The sequence below is a fragment of the Capra hircus genome, chromosome 4 (genome assembly GCF_001704415.2).
Source record: "Capra hircus breed San Clemente chromosome 4, ASM170441v1, whole genome shotgun sequence".
In the NCBI taxonomy this organism is placed as follows: domain Eukaryota; kingdom Metazoa; phylum Chordata; class Mammalia; order Artiodactyla; family Bovidae; genus Capra; species Capra hircus.
In genome coordinates, this window is record NC_030811.1 from 67,844,530 (window position 1) to 67,861,050 (window position 16,521).

Here is a 16,521-nt window from a genome sequence, read left to right on the forward strand (position 1 = left end):
AAGGGCTAGCAAAATTACCTGAAAGCTGTACAGCACAGGCACACTCAAGCTGAGCAAAAAGCAAACAGAACTGGAGAGCAAAGCCAGTGGCACTGTTTAGCCAAGGAACTTGGGTGTGGGTCAGATTGAGTTAAGATCACGAAGAGCTTTACTGGTTTTAGAGCAGCTTCTCTTACTGTCTGGGCAGGGAATCTAATTAATAGTCTTGCTCATCATTGAATACAGCCTTCAACCTATCCTTCCAGGGACCTTAACAAGAGCACAGGGTGTCTGACGCAGGATACAGCATGCTTGGGGCTGGTGCATGGGGATGACCCACAGAGATGTAATGGGGAGGGAGGAGGGAGGGGGGTTCATGTTTGGGAACGCCTGTAAGAATTAAAGATTTTAAAATTAAAAAAAAATTTAAAAAAAAAAAAGAGCACAGGGGAAGATACATGGCCCATTCAATAGCCCCACATACAGTGGCACTTGAACAGAGAACACAACCCGTGACTTCCGCTGTAGAGCAAAATCAGTGGCCTCACCCAACCAGGGAATTCAGTGCATACTCAGGCCTTATTCAGGCACCCAATGAACTGCATAGGTCCAGGGCCCTGGCCTGTTTCTCTGCCAGGAGAGGGAAGCTAATTCATAGCCCCATCTTCTATATCTGCTACATTAAGTCCCAACTATCTAGTTCAGTTCAGTTCAGTTCAGTTGCTCAGTCGTTTCCAACTCTGTGACCCCATAAACTGCAGAACACCAGGCCTCTCTGTCCATCACCAACTCCTGGAGTCCACCCAAACCCATGTCCATTGAGTCGGTGATGCCATCCAACCATCTCATCCTCTGTCATCCCCTTCTCCTGCCCTTAATCTTTCCCAGCATCAGGGTCTTTTCAAATGAGTCAGTTCTTCACATCAGGTCGCCAAAGTATTGGAGTTTCAGCTTCAACATCAGTCCTTCCAATGAACACCCAGGACTGATCTCCTTTAGGATGGACTGGATCTCCTTGCAGTCCAAGGGATTCTCAAGAGTCTTCTCCAACACCACAGTTCAAAAGCATCAATTCTTCCGTGCTCAGCTTTCTTTATAGTCCAACTCTCACATCCATACATGACCACTGGAAAAACCATAGCCTTGACTAGATGGACCTTTGTTGTAAGCCTGATCAAAGAATTCAAGCAACTGTGGAGCCCATTCAACATTCTCACTTGTGTAAGGAACAAAGCTAGCAGTCCTATCCAGCTGCTCTCAGCTGGTGGCACAACCCCCAATCCATGTCCTCAGTTGCTTGGCACAAATAGATCATAATAACAGGAATTACCTGCACAAAGACTTTAGTGGCAGACTCACCCAGAAACCAAAACTGAGAGCCTGGTGAAGAACTGTCACTGACAAAGCAAGCCTGTAAAGTCTGCAAGGGCAGCCCTATTAATCAGATGCACAGAAATCAACACAAGGAACTAAGGATCACAAAAAGTCAGGTAAACATGATACCACCAAAGGAAACTAATAAAACTCAGATAACTAAGTCTAAATAAATGGAGATCTGTGAACTGTCTGATAAATCAATAAAGATTTCAGAATAATCCTTTTAAGGAAGTTTAGTAACCTACATAAAAAAAATGATGTCTTTTTTTATTATAGAGCACTGGAATGCAACACTAGGAAGTCGAGATGCCTGGAGTGACAGGCAACTTGGGCCTTGGAGTGCAAAACAGGCAGGGCAAAGGCTAACAGAGTTTTGCCAAGAAAATGCACTGGTCACAGCAAACACCCTCTTCCAACAACACCAGAGAAAACTCTACACATGGACATCACCAGATGGTCAATACTGAAACAAAATTAAGAAATAAAGTAATCTATTATTAATAATCTGATATAAAACATATAAATTGTAACAGCAATAACTGAGGAGAAGTACAAAGAATACAAATTCTATGAAGTTACTTGCTATTAATTTAATATAGGGTGTTACAAGCTGGATTTAGAAAAGACCAGAGATTAAAATGTCAACCTCTCTTGGATCACAGAGAAAACAAGAGAATTGCAGAAGAACATCTACTTCTGATTCACTGACTATGCTAAAGCCTTTGACTGTGTGGATCAAACAAACTGGAAAATTCTTAAACAGATGGAAATACCAGACCACCTTACCTGCCTCCTGCGAAACCTGTATGCAGGTCAAGAAGCAACCATTAAAACTGGACATGGAACAATGGACTGGTTCAAAATTGGGAAAGGAATATGTCAAGGCTGTATGTTATCACCCTGCTTATTTAACTTCTATGCAGAGGACATCACACAAAGTGCCCACACAAAGCACAAACAGGAATCAAGATTCCAGGGAGAAATATCAATCACCTCAGATATGCAGATGACACCACCCTTATGCCAGAAAGTGAAGAGGAACTAAAGAGCCTCTTGATGAAAGTGAAAGAGGAGAGTGGAAAAGTTGGCTTAAAACTCAACATTCAGAAAACGAAGATCATGGCATCTGGTCCCCTCACTTCATGGCAAATAGATGGGGAAACAATGGAAACAGTGACAGACTTTATTTTCTTGGGGTCCAAAATCACCGCAGATGGTGATTGCAGCCACGAAATTAAAAGATGCTTGCTCCTTGGAAGAAAAGTTATGACAAAGCTAGATAACATATTAAGAAGCAGAGACATTACTTTGCCAACAAAGGTCCATCTAGTCAAAGCTATGTTTTTTCCAGTAGTCATGTATGGATGTGAGAGTTGGACCATAAAGAAGGCTGAGAGCCAAAGGATTCTTGTTTTTGAACTGTGGTATTGGAGAAGACTCTTGAGAGTCCCTTGGACTTCAAGGAGATCAAAACAGTCAATCCTATGGGAAATCAGTCCTGAATATTCATTGGAAAGACTGGTGCTGAAACTGAAGCTCCAATACTTTGGCCACCTGATGGGAAGAGCTGACTCATTTGAAAAGACCCTGATGCTGGGAAAGATTGAAGGCAGGAGAAGAAGTGGATGACAGAGGACAAGTTGGTTGGATGACTCAATGGAAATGAGTTTGACCAAGCTATGGGAGATGGTAAAGGACTCGGAAGCCTGGTGTGCTGCAGTCCATGGGGTTGCAAAGAGTCAGACACACCTGAGAGACTGGACAATGAACAAATTTTATGTAATTCTCATGGAAAACACTGCAGGTGGTGCTAGAGGTAAAGAACCCATCTGCCAATGCAGAAGACATAAGAGACAGGGGTTCAATGTCTGAATTGGGAAGATCCCCTGGAGAAGGGCATGGCAACACTCTCCAGCATCTTGCCTGAAGAATCCCATACCTGGTGCACTACAGTTGATTGTTGCAAGAGACTGAAACAACTGAGCATGTGGAAAACACAGGGAAAATCTTATACTAATTACACAAAAGAACTTGATAAAGAAGTCAAAGTATGTTGATTCCAAAGACAAAACAAAACAGAACAAAAAGATAGCGGGATAAGAAACAGAGATTGTTGAAGCTACCAAACAGCCAGAAAGCAACTAAGAATATTTTGTTGTAGTAAGCCCTTACAGCTTCCTAGGTGGTTCAGTGGTAAAACATCTGCCTGCCAAGGCAGTAGATGCAAGAGACACAAGTTTGATCCCTGGGTCAGAAAGATCCCTCAGAGTAGAAAATGGCAATTCACTCCAGTATTCTTGCCTGGAAAATTCCATGGACAGAGGAACCTTGGTGGGCTACAGTCCATGCAGTTGCAAAGAGTCAGACATGACTGAGCACAAGCACACACAAGCCCTTACCTATCAGTAATTGTTTTAAATATAAACAGATTAAATTATCCAATTCAAAGACATAGGTCAATGAGTTGATAAAAAAAAGAAAAAGATTCAACAACCACTGTCTCTAGGAGACTCACTTTGACTGTAAGGACAAACAGAGATTGAGAGTGAAGGGATGGAAAAAGACATTTCAAACAATGGTAACTAAAAGAAAGTAGGAATAGTTTACATTGATTACATCAGACAAAACAGACAAAACTAAAAATGGCAAAAAAAAAAAAAGAGAGAGAGAGAGAAAGAAACAAGGAAAGCCATTATATAAAGGTAAAGCGGTCAATACAACAAACTGATATAACAATTTATGAGCCCAACATCAGAGCATATAAATATATAAAGCAACAGCTAACAGAGCTAATGAGAAAAATAAACAGTATAGTAATTATAAACAATAATATTTGAAGACTTTTTACCACTCTCAACAATGGATAGATTATCCACACAGAGAATCAATAAGGAAACGGTAGATTTGAACAAATTCAAAGGATCATAAAGGGCAACACAGAACAACTATATTTTTCAAAAAACTGTGAAACCTAGAAGAAATGGAAAAATTCTTAGAAGCATAAAACTTATTAAGACTGAATCAAGAAGAAGTAGAAAATCTGAATATACCAATTACTAGTGGAGATTGAATTAAATTAGTAATAAAAAATCCCCCAATGAGATAGGTTCACTGGTGAATTTTACCAAACATTTCAAGAAGAATTAACACCAATCCTTCTCAAAGTCTTCCCAAAAAATCAAAGAGGAGGGAACACTCCCTAACTGATTTTATGAGGCCAGCATTATCTTGATACTAAAATCAGAAAATGAGATTACTAAAAAAGAAAGCTACAGGCCAATATCCCTGATGAGTATAGATGCAAAAGTTCTCAATAAGATACTAGCAAATTAAACGCAGCACATATGAAAAACATAATTCACTAGTGATCAATCTATGAAAAGGGAAAAAAAAGGTTTGCAAACCATACATCTGATAAGGAGTTAATAACCAAGACCTATAGAAAAGATCCTAGAACAACAATAAAAATGCAATTGAAAAAATGAGAGAAGGACCTGAATACATATTTCTCCAAATAAAATAAACAAAAGGGGAACAGGTACATGACAAGATCCTTAACGTCATTAGTTATTAGGGGAATGCAAATTCAAACCACAATGAGATATCACCTTATACCTGTGAGAATAGCAATCACAAAAAGATAAGATAATAATGCTGGCAAGGATGTGGAAAAAAGATTACCCTTTTATGATATTGGTGAGATTGTAAATTGATACAGCTACTCTAGAAAACAGTATTCAGGATCCTCAAAAAAAATTAAAAATAGAACTACCTTATGACACCAAAATTCCACTCTTGGGAATATACCCAAAGCTAATAAAAACAATACCTTGAAAAGATATCTGCAGCCCCATGTTCACAGTATTTATAAAACCAAGATAGGAAAGCAACCTGTGTCCATTCATCAGTGAATGGCTAAAGAAACTGTGAAATATATAAATAAGAATGCTATTTAAGCATGAAAAAACAAGGAAATCCTATCATTGGCAACAACATGAATAGACCTTGAGGGCATTATGCCAAGTGAAATTAGTCAGACAGAGAAAGACAAATAGTGTGTGATCTCACTTATATATGGATTATAAAACAAAAACAAAAAAACTCATAGAAAAAGTTATCAGACTTGTAGCTACCAGAAGTGGGGTGGGGGAATGTGGTATGTAATTGGAGAAAGGTGATCACAAGATACAAACTAAAGTTATAAGATAAATTACTAGGGGTATAAGGTACTACAATGTAACAACTATATTTAACAATGTTATATGATATACAGGGAAGTTTTCAAGAGGAAATTTTTTTTCTTCTTTTCTCCTCTTTTTCTTTTATTGTGTCTACATGACAAGATGGATATTTACTGAATTTATTGTGGTAATCATTTCATAATATATGTAAATTAAATCACCATGCTATATGCCTCAAATATATACAGTTATTATGTCAATTATTCCTCAGTAAAAAACAATTTAAAGTAATCATAAAAGTAAAAGATCACAGACGTTCCCTACAACCCACCCAGAATAAGTATCAAAAGAACTCTTCAAGCTGTAGAAATGTTAGTAAGAGAGGTTAAGGATTGAGACCCCACAACTGGTAAGTGGTAGTTTTAACCTCATGCTGTTGACTCTAAACAATGCACACTTTCTGCTTTGTAACAAGGACTCCTAGAACTAATCAAAGAATATCAGGAAATGGCAAAAACGTAGGATGTATCTTAGCTACTAAAGACAGCAAAACTGGAATTGATAGCAGTATGTGAAAATGTGTCTATGATAAATTAAATTCAAAACCACACATGTTAAAACAGATGAAATAAAACTATGATTAACTGGACATTAATGACAGAAGAGACTTTTAATACACAGTTTAAAGAAAAATGGTTAAAAATTTAGAAAATGTTCGTCTGCAGCCAGCGTGCATGTTGTCCCTAGACCATTGCACATACTGAAGCTTTCAATCCTTCCCAGCCATGCAACTCCTTTTGACTGACACCACCTAAAGGACCTCTAAGATCAGGTAAATTTCTCTTATAATGTACAACTTTATTATAAAATAAAAGGAAAGCTGTGTTCCTAAGAAATAAAACTGCTTACTAAGAAAATTAACATACGTTACTCATCCTTTCTCATTTCTTAGAAAACATATTTCACAACACAGAGTACTTACGATCACAGCATCATATTTCATAAGATGCATACTCTGATCATTTTCTGAGTTTTGCCTAGAATTGATAGGCATATGCATATCTATTGGAATTTGTTTTTTCCTTTGTAAATCAAACTTCCACACAAGGGAAAACTTTGAAAGAAGGTGGTTATGAGACAAATTGTATTGGGTGAGTTCTAATATTTACTGTACAGATGAACAGATGATTCTCATCTAACATATTTTTATGACCATCATAGAGTGAACAGAGAATCTAGGTGTACATTTTTTTTTGAAAATTCTTTATATATTTGTTACTGAAAAGTTTAAGTAAATATACATGTAGAGATTTAAATTCAGTTTTGGATTTTAACTAGTCATGTTTTGTGATTGCTTTATATTTTATTAAACAATCTACTAGATCCTTCCTCTTTTCTCTTTTCTAGATCAACATAAAATTTGCAAAAGAAAATTTTCCTCTATCATTTGGAATTTAAATAATTAGATATTGAGTATTATTCTTTTGCACCTGGAGACTATAGACGTCCCTTAAAGGCAGTAACCTGAATTCAGTAAAAATCACCAGGAATGTAGATTGGGAGATTAAATCTAGAAGCAAATAGGACCACAGCTTCATCTAACTAATCAAATGGAAAAAAGAAAAAAAGAATAGAAAACTCAGTTATGGATGTAGGTTTTCTACATTGCAATATTAAAGGAAGTCTTTTTCCCAGTTCAAGTTCTTTCCCACTTCTATTGATTTTTCAGGATTTTTTTAAGTTCCATTTACAAGCAAGTCACAATAATTACGAACTCCACAAAGCTGAACACTCATTCATTTTATATCTTCAGACCTCAAATTTTCTCTTAGTAAATGGAAAGCAAGTATTTGTTGAAAATAGAAAGGAATGAATAATCAGTAATTAAAAACTCAGATACAATACTATAAAATATTAAGTGCAAGAAGACTATTAGTCTCATTCTGATAAACATTTCTAGAGTAAATTTTTACTATTATTTAAATTCCACTTGTTTCATCTTATTGGGTACTTCAGAAAATGTAACTGTTGATAAATGTTTTAACTAAAGCTATCAGAAAACCAGTACAATACAAGCTAAATTTTCTTAACATAAATTACTAATAGAACTGATTTTGACTCACATTGATACAAACTGAAATAAAAATTTAAAAATGAATTGTTATATTTTATGCATAACAATTCTTATGGAAATAACTGTTTATTAAAAATTAATAAAGATATCCTTTTTGTTTAATGAATCTGCATATAGAATTTTTACTATAAAAATATTGACTTCAATTTCTTGAAGTTTTTTTTTTTTTTTTCAAAAAACTATATATTTTCATAAATCAGTCATTAGACATACATGCCATTCCGTATTGTCATCTTCTTTGCCAAGAGTTAGCAACTTGGTGAGTGGATTTCCAGTGAGACCAGTGACACTCTCGGGAGACGGGTGTCCATGCTGCACCAGAAGCTCACTGCTTGGCGTGGGAGGATGTGACCTTTTAAAACTTTGGTTGAGAATCTGGTGGTCAAGGGTCATGAAGGATTTTACTTGCTGTCGCTGAACCTTCTGTAGCTGAGTCCTTGCAGGACTTTCCAAGTGTGCTGGGACCTACCAAATAGAAACCAAACAAATGCAATGTGTAGCATCATCTGGTAAAGAAGTTCCACTTTTGACAACTGAATTATGACAGTAAACACTATACTGTCCAGTTTCTTTCTTATTTATGATCTATACATCTGTCATAATTTACGTAAGATATTAATGGATTATAGTTCTAAGGAATAATTTAAACTTTACTAGAATATTTTAGTAAATATTCAAGGGATTAGATCTGATAGACAGGGATTAGATTCAAGGGATTAGATCTGATAGACAGAGTACCTGATGAACTATGGATGGAGGTTTGTGATACTGTACAGGAGGCAGGGATCAAGACCATCCCCAAGGAAAAGAAATGCAGAAAGGCAAAATGGTTGTCTGAGGAGGCCTTACAAATAGCTGTGAAGTGAACAGAAGTGAAAAGATAGAAGAGAAGAGAAATAGAAGTGACAGGCAAAGGAGAAAAGGAAAGATATACCCATTTGAATGCAGAGTTCCAAAGAATAGCAAGGAGAGATAAGAAAGCCTTCCTCAGTGATCAGTACAAAGAAATAGAGGAAAACAATAGAATGGAAGAGTCTAAAGATCTCTTCAAGAAAATTAGAGATACCAAGGGAACATTTCATGCAAAGATGGGCTCAATAAAGGACAGAAATGGTGCGGACCTAACAGAAACAGAAGATATTAAGAAGAGGTGGCAACAATACACAGAAGAACTATACAAATATGATCTCTACCACCCAGATAATCATGATGGTGTGATCAGACATCCTTGAATGTGAAGTCAAGTGGGCCTTAGGAAACATCACAACAAATAAAGCTAGGGAGGTGATGGAATTCCAGTTGAGTTATTTCAAATCCTAAAAGCTGATGCTGTGAAAGTGCTGTACTCAATATGCCAGAAAATCTGGAAAGCTCAGCAGTGGCCACAGGACTGGAAAAGGTCAGTTTTCATTCCAATCTCAAAGAAAAGCAATGCCAAAGAATGTTCAAACTACCACACGGTTGCACTCATCTCACACACTAGCAGAGTAATGCTCAACATTCTCCAAGCCAGGCTTCAGCAGTACATGAACTGTGAACTTCCATATGTTCAAGCTGGATTTAGAAAAGCCAGAGGAACCAGAGATCAAATTGGTAACATCTGTTGGATCATCTAAAAAGTGAGAGAGTTCCAGAAAAACATCTACTTCTGCTTCATTGACTATGCAGAAGCCTTTGACTGTGTGGATCACCACAAAATGTGGAAAATTCTTCAAGAAATGGGAATACCAGACGACCTGACCCGCCTCCTAAGAAATCGGCATGCAGGTCAAGAAGCAACAGTTAGAACTGGACATGGAACAACAGACTGGTTTCAAATTGGGAAAGGAGTATGTCAAGGCTACATATTGTCACCCTGCTTATTTAACTTATATGCAGAGTACATCATGAGAAATGCTGGACTGGATGAAGCACAAGCTGGAATTGAGATTGCCAGGAGAAATATCAACAACCTCAGATATGCAGATGATACCATCTTATGGCAGAAAGCAAAGGAGAACTAAAGAGCCTCTTGATGAAGGTGAAAGAGGAGAGTGAAAAAGTTGGCTTCATATTCAACATTCAAAAACAAAGGTCATGGTATCTGGTCCCATCACTTCATGGCAAACAGATGGGGAAACAATGGCAACAGTGAGAGACTATTTTGGAGACTATCACTGCAGATGGTGACTGAAGCCATGAATTTCAAAGACACTTGCTCCTTGGAAGAAAAACTGTGACCACCCTAGACAGCATATTAAAAAGCAGAGACATTACTTTACCAACAAATGTTCATCTAGTCAAAACTTTGTTTTTTCCAGTAGTTATGTATGGATGTGAGAGTTGGACTTTAAAGAAAGCTGAACACCGAAGAATTGATACTTTGAACTGTGGTGTTGGAGAAGACTCTTGAGAGTCCCTTGGACTGCAAGATCAAGCCAGTCAATCCTAAAATAAATCAGTCCTAACTATTCATAGGAAGGACTGATGCTGACGCTGAAACTCCAATACTTTGGCCACCCGATGTGAAGAACTGACTCATTGGAAAAGACCCCAAAGCTGGGAAAGATTGAAGGCGGGAGAAGGGGACGACAGAGGATGAGATTGCTGGATGGCATCACCAACTTGATGGACATGAGTTTGAGTAAACTCTGGGAGTTGATAGACAGGGAGACCTGGCATGCTTCAGTCCATGGGGTCGCAAAGAGTCGGACCTGACTGAGCGACTGAGCTGAACTGAAAATATTTTAAATGTTAACCAACTGTTTAAGATTAGCCATTAAAATAACATGCAACTGGTACCAAACCTGGAATAAATATATAGGCAGCAAAACTTTTTGAGGATCTGATAAGAATGACTAAAATAATAAAAGGAATATACAGCTAATTCACTATTATTAGGGATTTTTATATAATATATATCTCCTAGATTCCTTTGTATTACATATAAACATTATATTGAATATAATATAATTATTTTTAATTAAAAGTTTAAAAAATTATCCATGAAGGAACAGAGACTAGAAATAAATATACTAAATATTGTCTGATACTTTATGGGTGATGTAAACCTAGGTGATTTTTTTTCAATTTTCTATATTTTCAAGGTTTTGATACTGAGTTCATTTTCAGCTTTAAAAAATCTTAATTTTAAATGCTTCTGTATTCTCACTTTATAATAACAATACTTTATTAAAGTCATTATGAATTGACAGAAAGAAAAGCATTCAGAGAAAAAACTAGTGTCATGTGCCAACTAAGCAACTATCCATTATTTTGAAATTCCTCTTTCAAAACATAGACTTAAAATTCTGGACATCTTCAGTCTAATTATCATAGTTAATGATATACAATTATTTGTATAAGGACAACTTTAAGTACTCTAAGCTTTCCCTTTCAAAGCCTCTGAAAATAGGATTGCCCACCAGTCCCCGTTATATTTACTGTGCTGCAATATGGCTTCTAATACATTTTCCTCAAGTGGCCTATATATAATCCTATTTAATATTTCCCTCATGTTAAACAATAGTAAAGATTGCTGTACAGTGCTTATTTTTCCTTTTATTTCAGTTTCACAATCTACTCCTTAAATCCCTTAACATGCATTAGCTCAGATAAATAGCCTTTACAAAGGATTTTGCATTTAAATTAGCTGGTTTGGGTTACAATATTGTAGTAGTTACTTCAGTTTAATTCTGTTATGCTGACATTTTTAGCATTATTTTAATTGTACTACCATAAAATAATTTTTCAGTCATATAAAAAAGATTAAGATTGGTAATAAAGATTACACATATTACTAATTATATTGCTATGAGCTTTAAGTTGTAAAATAACATTCCATTAAAATGCCAGTGGTAATTTTTTAGGGTAGCTATTTAGATTATTCTACAGTTTTAAATTAATCCTTCTTAATCCACATTCATCTACAAAACATACATTATATATAGCATTTTCAGATTCACAAATCTGATTTATTTTCACACAATGTAAATGAATGCTAAAGAACACTGTATATTTTTCTAAGAAAAGTATGTTGAATCAGAATATACAACTTTCATTAACTAATTTATTTTTCACTATTCATTCATTGATGCTAAAAACATCATTAGAGTACTTATTGCAGTACGTATTACATCAAGTGTCCATGGGAAGTCATAGTTGTGACCCTAGGGCTCTAGAAATTTACAATATACTTGGGCAATATTAACACCAACTACAGCAAAAATGACAATAATGATAAATATAGAAATATGCAACAAGTATCAAGCACTCTGCTAAGCATTTTACACATATTATTTCATTTACTTCTTGTTACAATCTTAGGATATAGATATGAATAATATCTACATTACGCTATATAATTGAAGACACTAGAACTTAGGTTAAATGGCATGGCTGTCATCATTCCACTGGCAAGGGAAGGAGTGGGAATACAGGGCCTGGCTTTCTAAGCACTACAGGATATTGGTTCCTGATTGAAATTACTGGAACACAAAGCAAAAAGCTCAGAAATGTATTATCGTTGTTGTTGTTTACTTGCTAAGTCTGACTCTTTTGCGATCCCATGGACTGTAGCCTTCCAGGTTCCTCAGTCCATGGGATTTCCCAGGCAAAAATACTGAAGTAGGTTGCCATTTTCTTCTTCAGGGGATCTTCCAGGCCCAAGGCTGAACCCATGTCTCCCACTTGGCAGGCAGATTCTTTACCACTGAGCCACCTGGGAGGTAAACCATAATCAGAGTTTCAAAGTCTTCACCTATAAGGCCAGAGCAGTTGCAGACTGTGAATTGGTTCTTTAGATTATCAAAGAGATTAAGACCACTCAGATGTGAGGAAGTTTTCCTATTAAAAATAATAAGTAAAACACATTTCTTGAACTCTGAATTACTCAAATAACAATAATTATTATTATTGTTCTCATAATCTCTGAATTATGTCTCAGCATTATCTCTCTGGAATGCTGTTACTACAACTAAAAATAATAATCAGCTTAAATTCAAGACTTTTATTTCATGTAAAAGGATTTATTTACTTTTATTCTCCCTATTTTCCAAAACATTATAAATAACTATGAGCTGTAAATGTGGTGTGAAGTAGGGAAAGACACCCCACTCCAGTATTCTTGTCTGGAAAATTCTATGGCCAGAGGAGCCTGGTGGACTATAGTCTATGGGGTCACAAAAGGTTGGACATGACTGAGCAACTGAGCACACACACATGTAAATGTGGTGAAAGGTATTTACACCATTAGATGCAGGCTGAAGATTAATATTGCAACCGAGTGCCAAATTTACCCATGAGCATCCTGACAACAAAGGGAAAAGGAAAATTATTAAAACATATTAGGTGGAATCTTCTAGAATCACAGATACTTGACCATTTTGATCTACAAAATGTCTGTTCCATATTGTTGTTCAGTCACTCAGTTGTTTCCAGCTCTTTGCAACCCCATGGACTGCAGCACACCAGGCTTCCCTGTCCTTCACCATCTCCCAGAGTTTGATCAAACTCATGTCCATTGAGTTGGTGATGCCATCCAACCATCTTGTCCTCTGTCATCCCCTTCTCCTCCTGCCTTCAATCTTTCAGGCACCAGGGCCTTTTCCAATGAGTCAGTTCTTCACCTCAGGTGGCCAAAGTATTGGAGTTTCAGTTTTAGCACTAGTCCCTTCAATGATATTCAGGATTGATTTGCTTTAGGATTGACTGGTTTGATCTCCTTGCAGTTCAAGGGACTCTTAAGAATCTTCTCCAACACCACAGTTCAAAAGCATCAATTCTTCAGCACTCAGCCTTTTTTATTGTCCAGCTCTCATATCCATACAAGACTACTGGAAAAACCATAGCTTTGAGTACACAGATTTTTGTAGGCAAAGTAATGTCTCTGCTGTTTAATATGTTGTCTAGCTTTGTCATAGCTTTTCTACCAAGGAGCAAGCATCTTTTAATTTCATGGCTGCAGTCACCACCTGCAGTGATTTTGGAGCCCAAGAAAATAAATTTTGTCACTGTTTCCATCGTTTCCCCATCTATTCACCATGAAGTGATGGGACCAGATCCCATGGTCTCCATTTTCTGAGTTTTGAGTTTTAAGCCAACTTTTCACTCTCCTCTTTCACTTTCATCAAGAGGCTTCTTAGTTCCTCTTGCTTTCTGCCATAAGGGTGGTGTAATCTGCATATCTGAGGTTATTGATATTTCTCCCATCATTCTTGATTCCAGCTTGTGCTTCATCCAGCTGGGAATTTCACATGCTTTGATGCTGGGAGGGATTAGGGGCAGGAGGAGAAGGGGATGACAGAGGATGAGATGGCTGGATGGCATCACTGACTCGATGGACATGAGTCTGAGTGAACTCCGGGAGTTGGTGATGGACAAGGAGGCCTGGCGTGCTGCGATTCATGGGGTCACAAAGAGTCGGACATGACTGAGTGACTGAACCGAACTGACTCTTCATATAAGTTAAATAAGTAGGGTGACAATATACAGCCTTGACATACTCCTTTCCCAATTTTGAACCAGTCCATTGTTCCATATCTGGTTCTAACTGTGGCTTCTTGACCTGCATACAGGTTTCTCAGGAGGCAGGTAAGATGGTCTGGTATTTCTATCTCTTAGAGAAATTTCCACAGTTATAATTCAACCTAATGTATATTTCTTAAAAGTAATTAAATCATACCAGCTCTGAGGAAAGACATATATTTTTCAGAAAAATATCCAAGAATTTATAAACTAGATTTTTTCATAAAAGACATAATTGATACAATTCTAGTAGCAGATTTGTAATATGTGCAGTGAAACTCTTTACATTCTCAGGTTTAAATATATACATATATATGTACACATACATATATATATTTATTATCTTAAACTGAGTCATCCAGGAACAATCTGAAACTTGACTATGGGAGGTTTACTGGGGGCTGCTCTCAAAACCAGTTCGACACTAGAATGAGGGAAGCAGGATCAGATGGAAGCAAGTGTAATTCAGTCATGAAGGGGCTAATGTTTGCCAAGCACCATAACATCCACCACATTTATTCTTGATCAAAAGCCCAAAGCATAATATGAATCAGCTCAAGTGAAAGCCCAAACATAAAACTTTATACTAATTTGACTTGACCCTTAGATACCAGAGACCACACTTAGAGCAGGTGGAACAATGTTTTCCAAACCACTTTATACAGCAGAACAGACTGGTTCCAAATAGGAAAAGGAGTATGTCAAGGCTGTATATTGTCACCCTGCTTATTTAACTTCTATGCAGAGTACATCATGAGAAACGCTGGGCTGGAAGAAGCACAAGCTGGGATCAAGATTGCTGGAAGAAATATCAATAACCTCAGATAAGCAGATGACACCACCCTTATGGCAGAAAGTGAAGAGGAACTAAAAAGCTTCTTGATGAAAGTCAAAGAGGAGAGTGAAAAAGTTGGCTTAAAGCTCAACATTCAGAAAACGAAGATCATGGATCTGGTCCCAACACTTCATGGCAAATAGATGGGGAAACAGTGGAAACAGTGTCAGACTTTTTATTTTTTTTAAAGACGCTTACTCCTTGGAAGGAAAATTATGACCAACCTAGACAGCATATTAAAAAGCAGAGACATTACTTTGCCAACAAAGGTCCATCTAGTCAAGGCTATGGTTTTTCCAGTAGTCATGTATGGATGTGAGAGTTGGACTGTGAAGAAAGCTGAGCACTGAAGAACTGATGATTTTGAAGTGTGGTGTTGGAGAAGACTCTTGAGAGTCCCTTGGACTGCAAGGAGATCCAATCAGTCCATTCTGAAGGAGATCAGCCCTGGGATCCCTTTGGAAGAAATGATGCTAAAGCTGAAACTCCAGTACTTTGGCCACCTCATGCAAGGAGTTGACTCATTGGAAAAGACTCTGATGCTGGGAGGGATTGGGGGCAGGAGGAGAAGGGGATGACAGAGGATGAGATGGCTGGATGGCACCACTGACTCAATGGACATGAGTTTGAGCAGACCCTGGGTGTTGGTGATGGACAGGGAGGCCTGGCATGCTGCGATTCATGGGGTCACGAAGAGTCGGACACGACTGAGTGACTAAACTGAACTGAACTGAACTGAACTACTGAACCTAGAGGATCAGCTCGTTAGAGCCTAGACCCAATATCAGTTATCTCAAGCTTTGATAGAAATTATGTTTTTTTCAGAAGTTCCATTATTTGGAGTTACAAAAATGAAACAGCTTAAAACATCCAATTATTTTTCTAATGTGTTTCAAATGTAGTTAAGCTCTCATAATCTAATAGAGAGATGTGGATCTTTTTAAAAAGTAGAAATGTGTGTGTTGATATGCTATAAAAATGCTTACATTCATTAATAAGATAACAGAGGGAATGTACTTAATGGGTCAATTGAAGAATTTTTTTTAATTAGAAATACACAAATTCCTACAAGTACAAGAGGCTAAAGAAGTTGGTCAAGAAGAGGGAAAAAAAGCATTATTCTGGTTGTAGAAAATATAATCACTGGAGAATCACAAATGCAAACTATATGTGTTTATGGTTTTTTAAAATTTCTATTCCTATTTTTAGACTAGAATAGGTGCAGGAAAATTCTGTTTTTTGAGAGAATGATGGAAATCCATGAGCAAGCCCGGCCAATACTACAGACAAAAAGTCAGATATTCTCTGACACAGCAGAAGATGATTAAGAATATCTGATACCTGAGGTTTATTTTAAATTCCAAGGTTTAGATCAGTCTTGGATGGTTTCACCTATATAAATCAATAAATATTAAGTTAGAAATTAAAACTAACAAAGTGTTATGTGGCCCTATTTGTGTTTGTATTTAAAATCTCCTGGTAGGTAGTAGAGCTGTGGAGTAATACAGCCC

At 37.0% G+C, this 16,521-nt stretch overlaps 1 protein-coding gene across 2 annotated transcripts in view; it reads right to left on the reverse strand.

Annotated features, from left to right (window-relative positions):
• The window catches only part of TFEC (transcription factor EC), a 111,338-nt gene that overhangs the window by 63,971 nt on the left and 30,846 nt on the right, over nt 1-16,521 (reverse strand). For both annotated transcript variants that reach the window (XM_005679165.2, XM_013963314.2), the window contains exon 2: nt 7,885-8,136. In XM_005679165.2, the coding sequence (XP_005679222.1) occupies nt 7,885-8,064 (180 nt within the window). In that variant the 5' untranslated portion in view covers nt 8,065-8,136. The remainder of the gene's footprint in view (nt 1-7,884; nt 8,137-16,521) is intronic.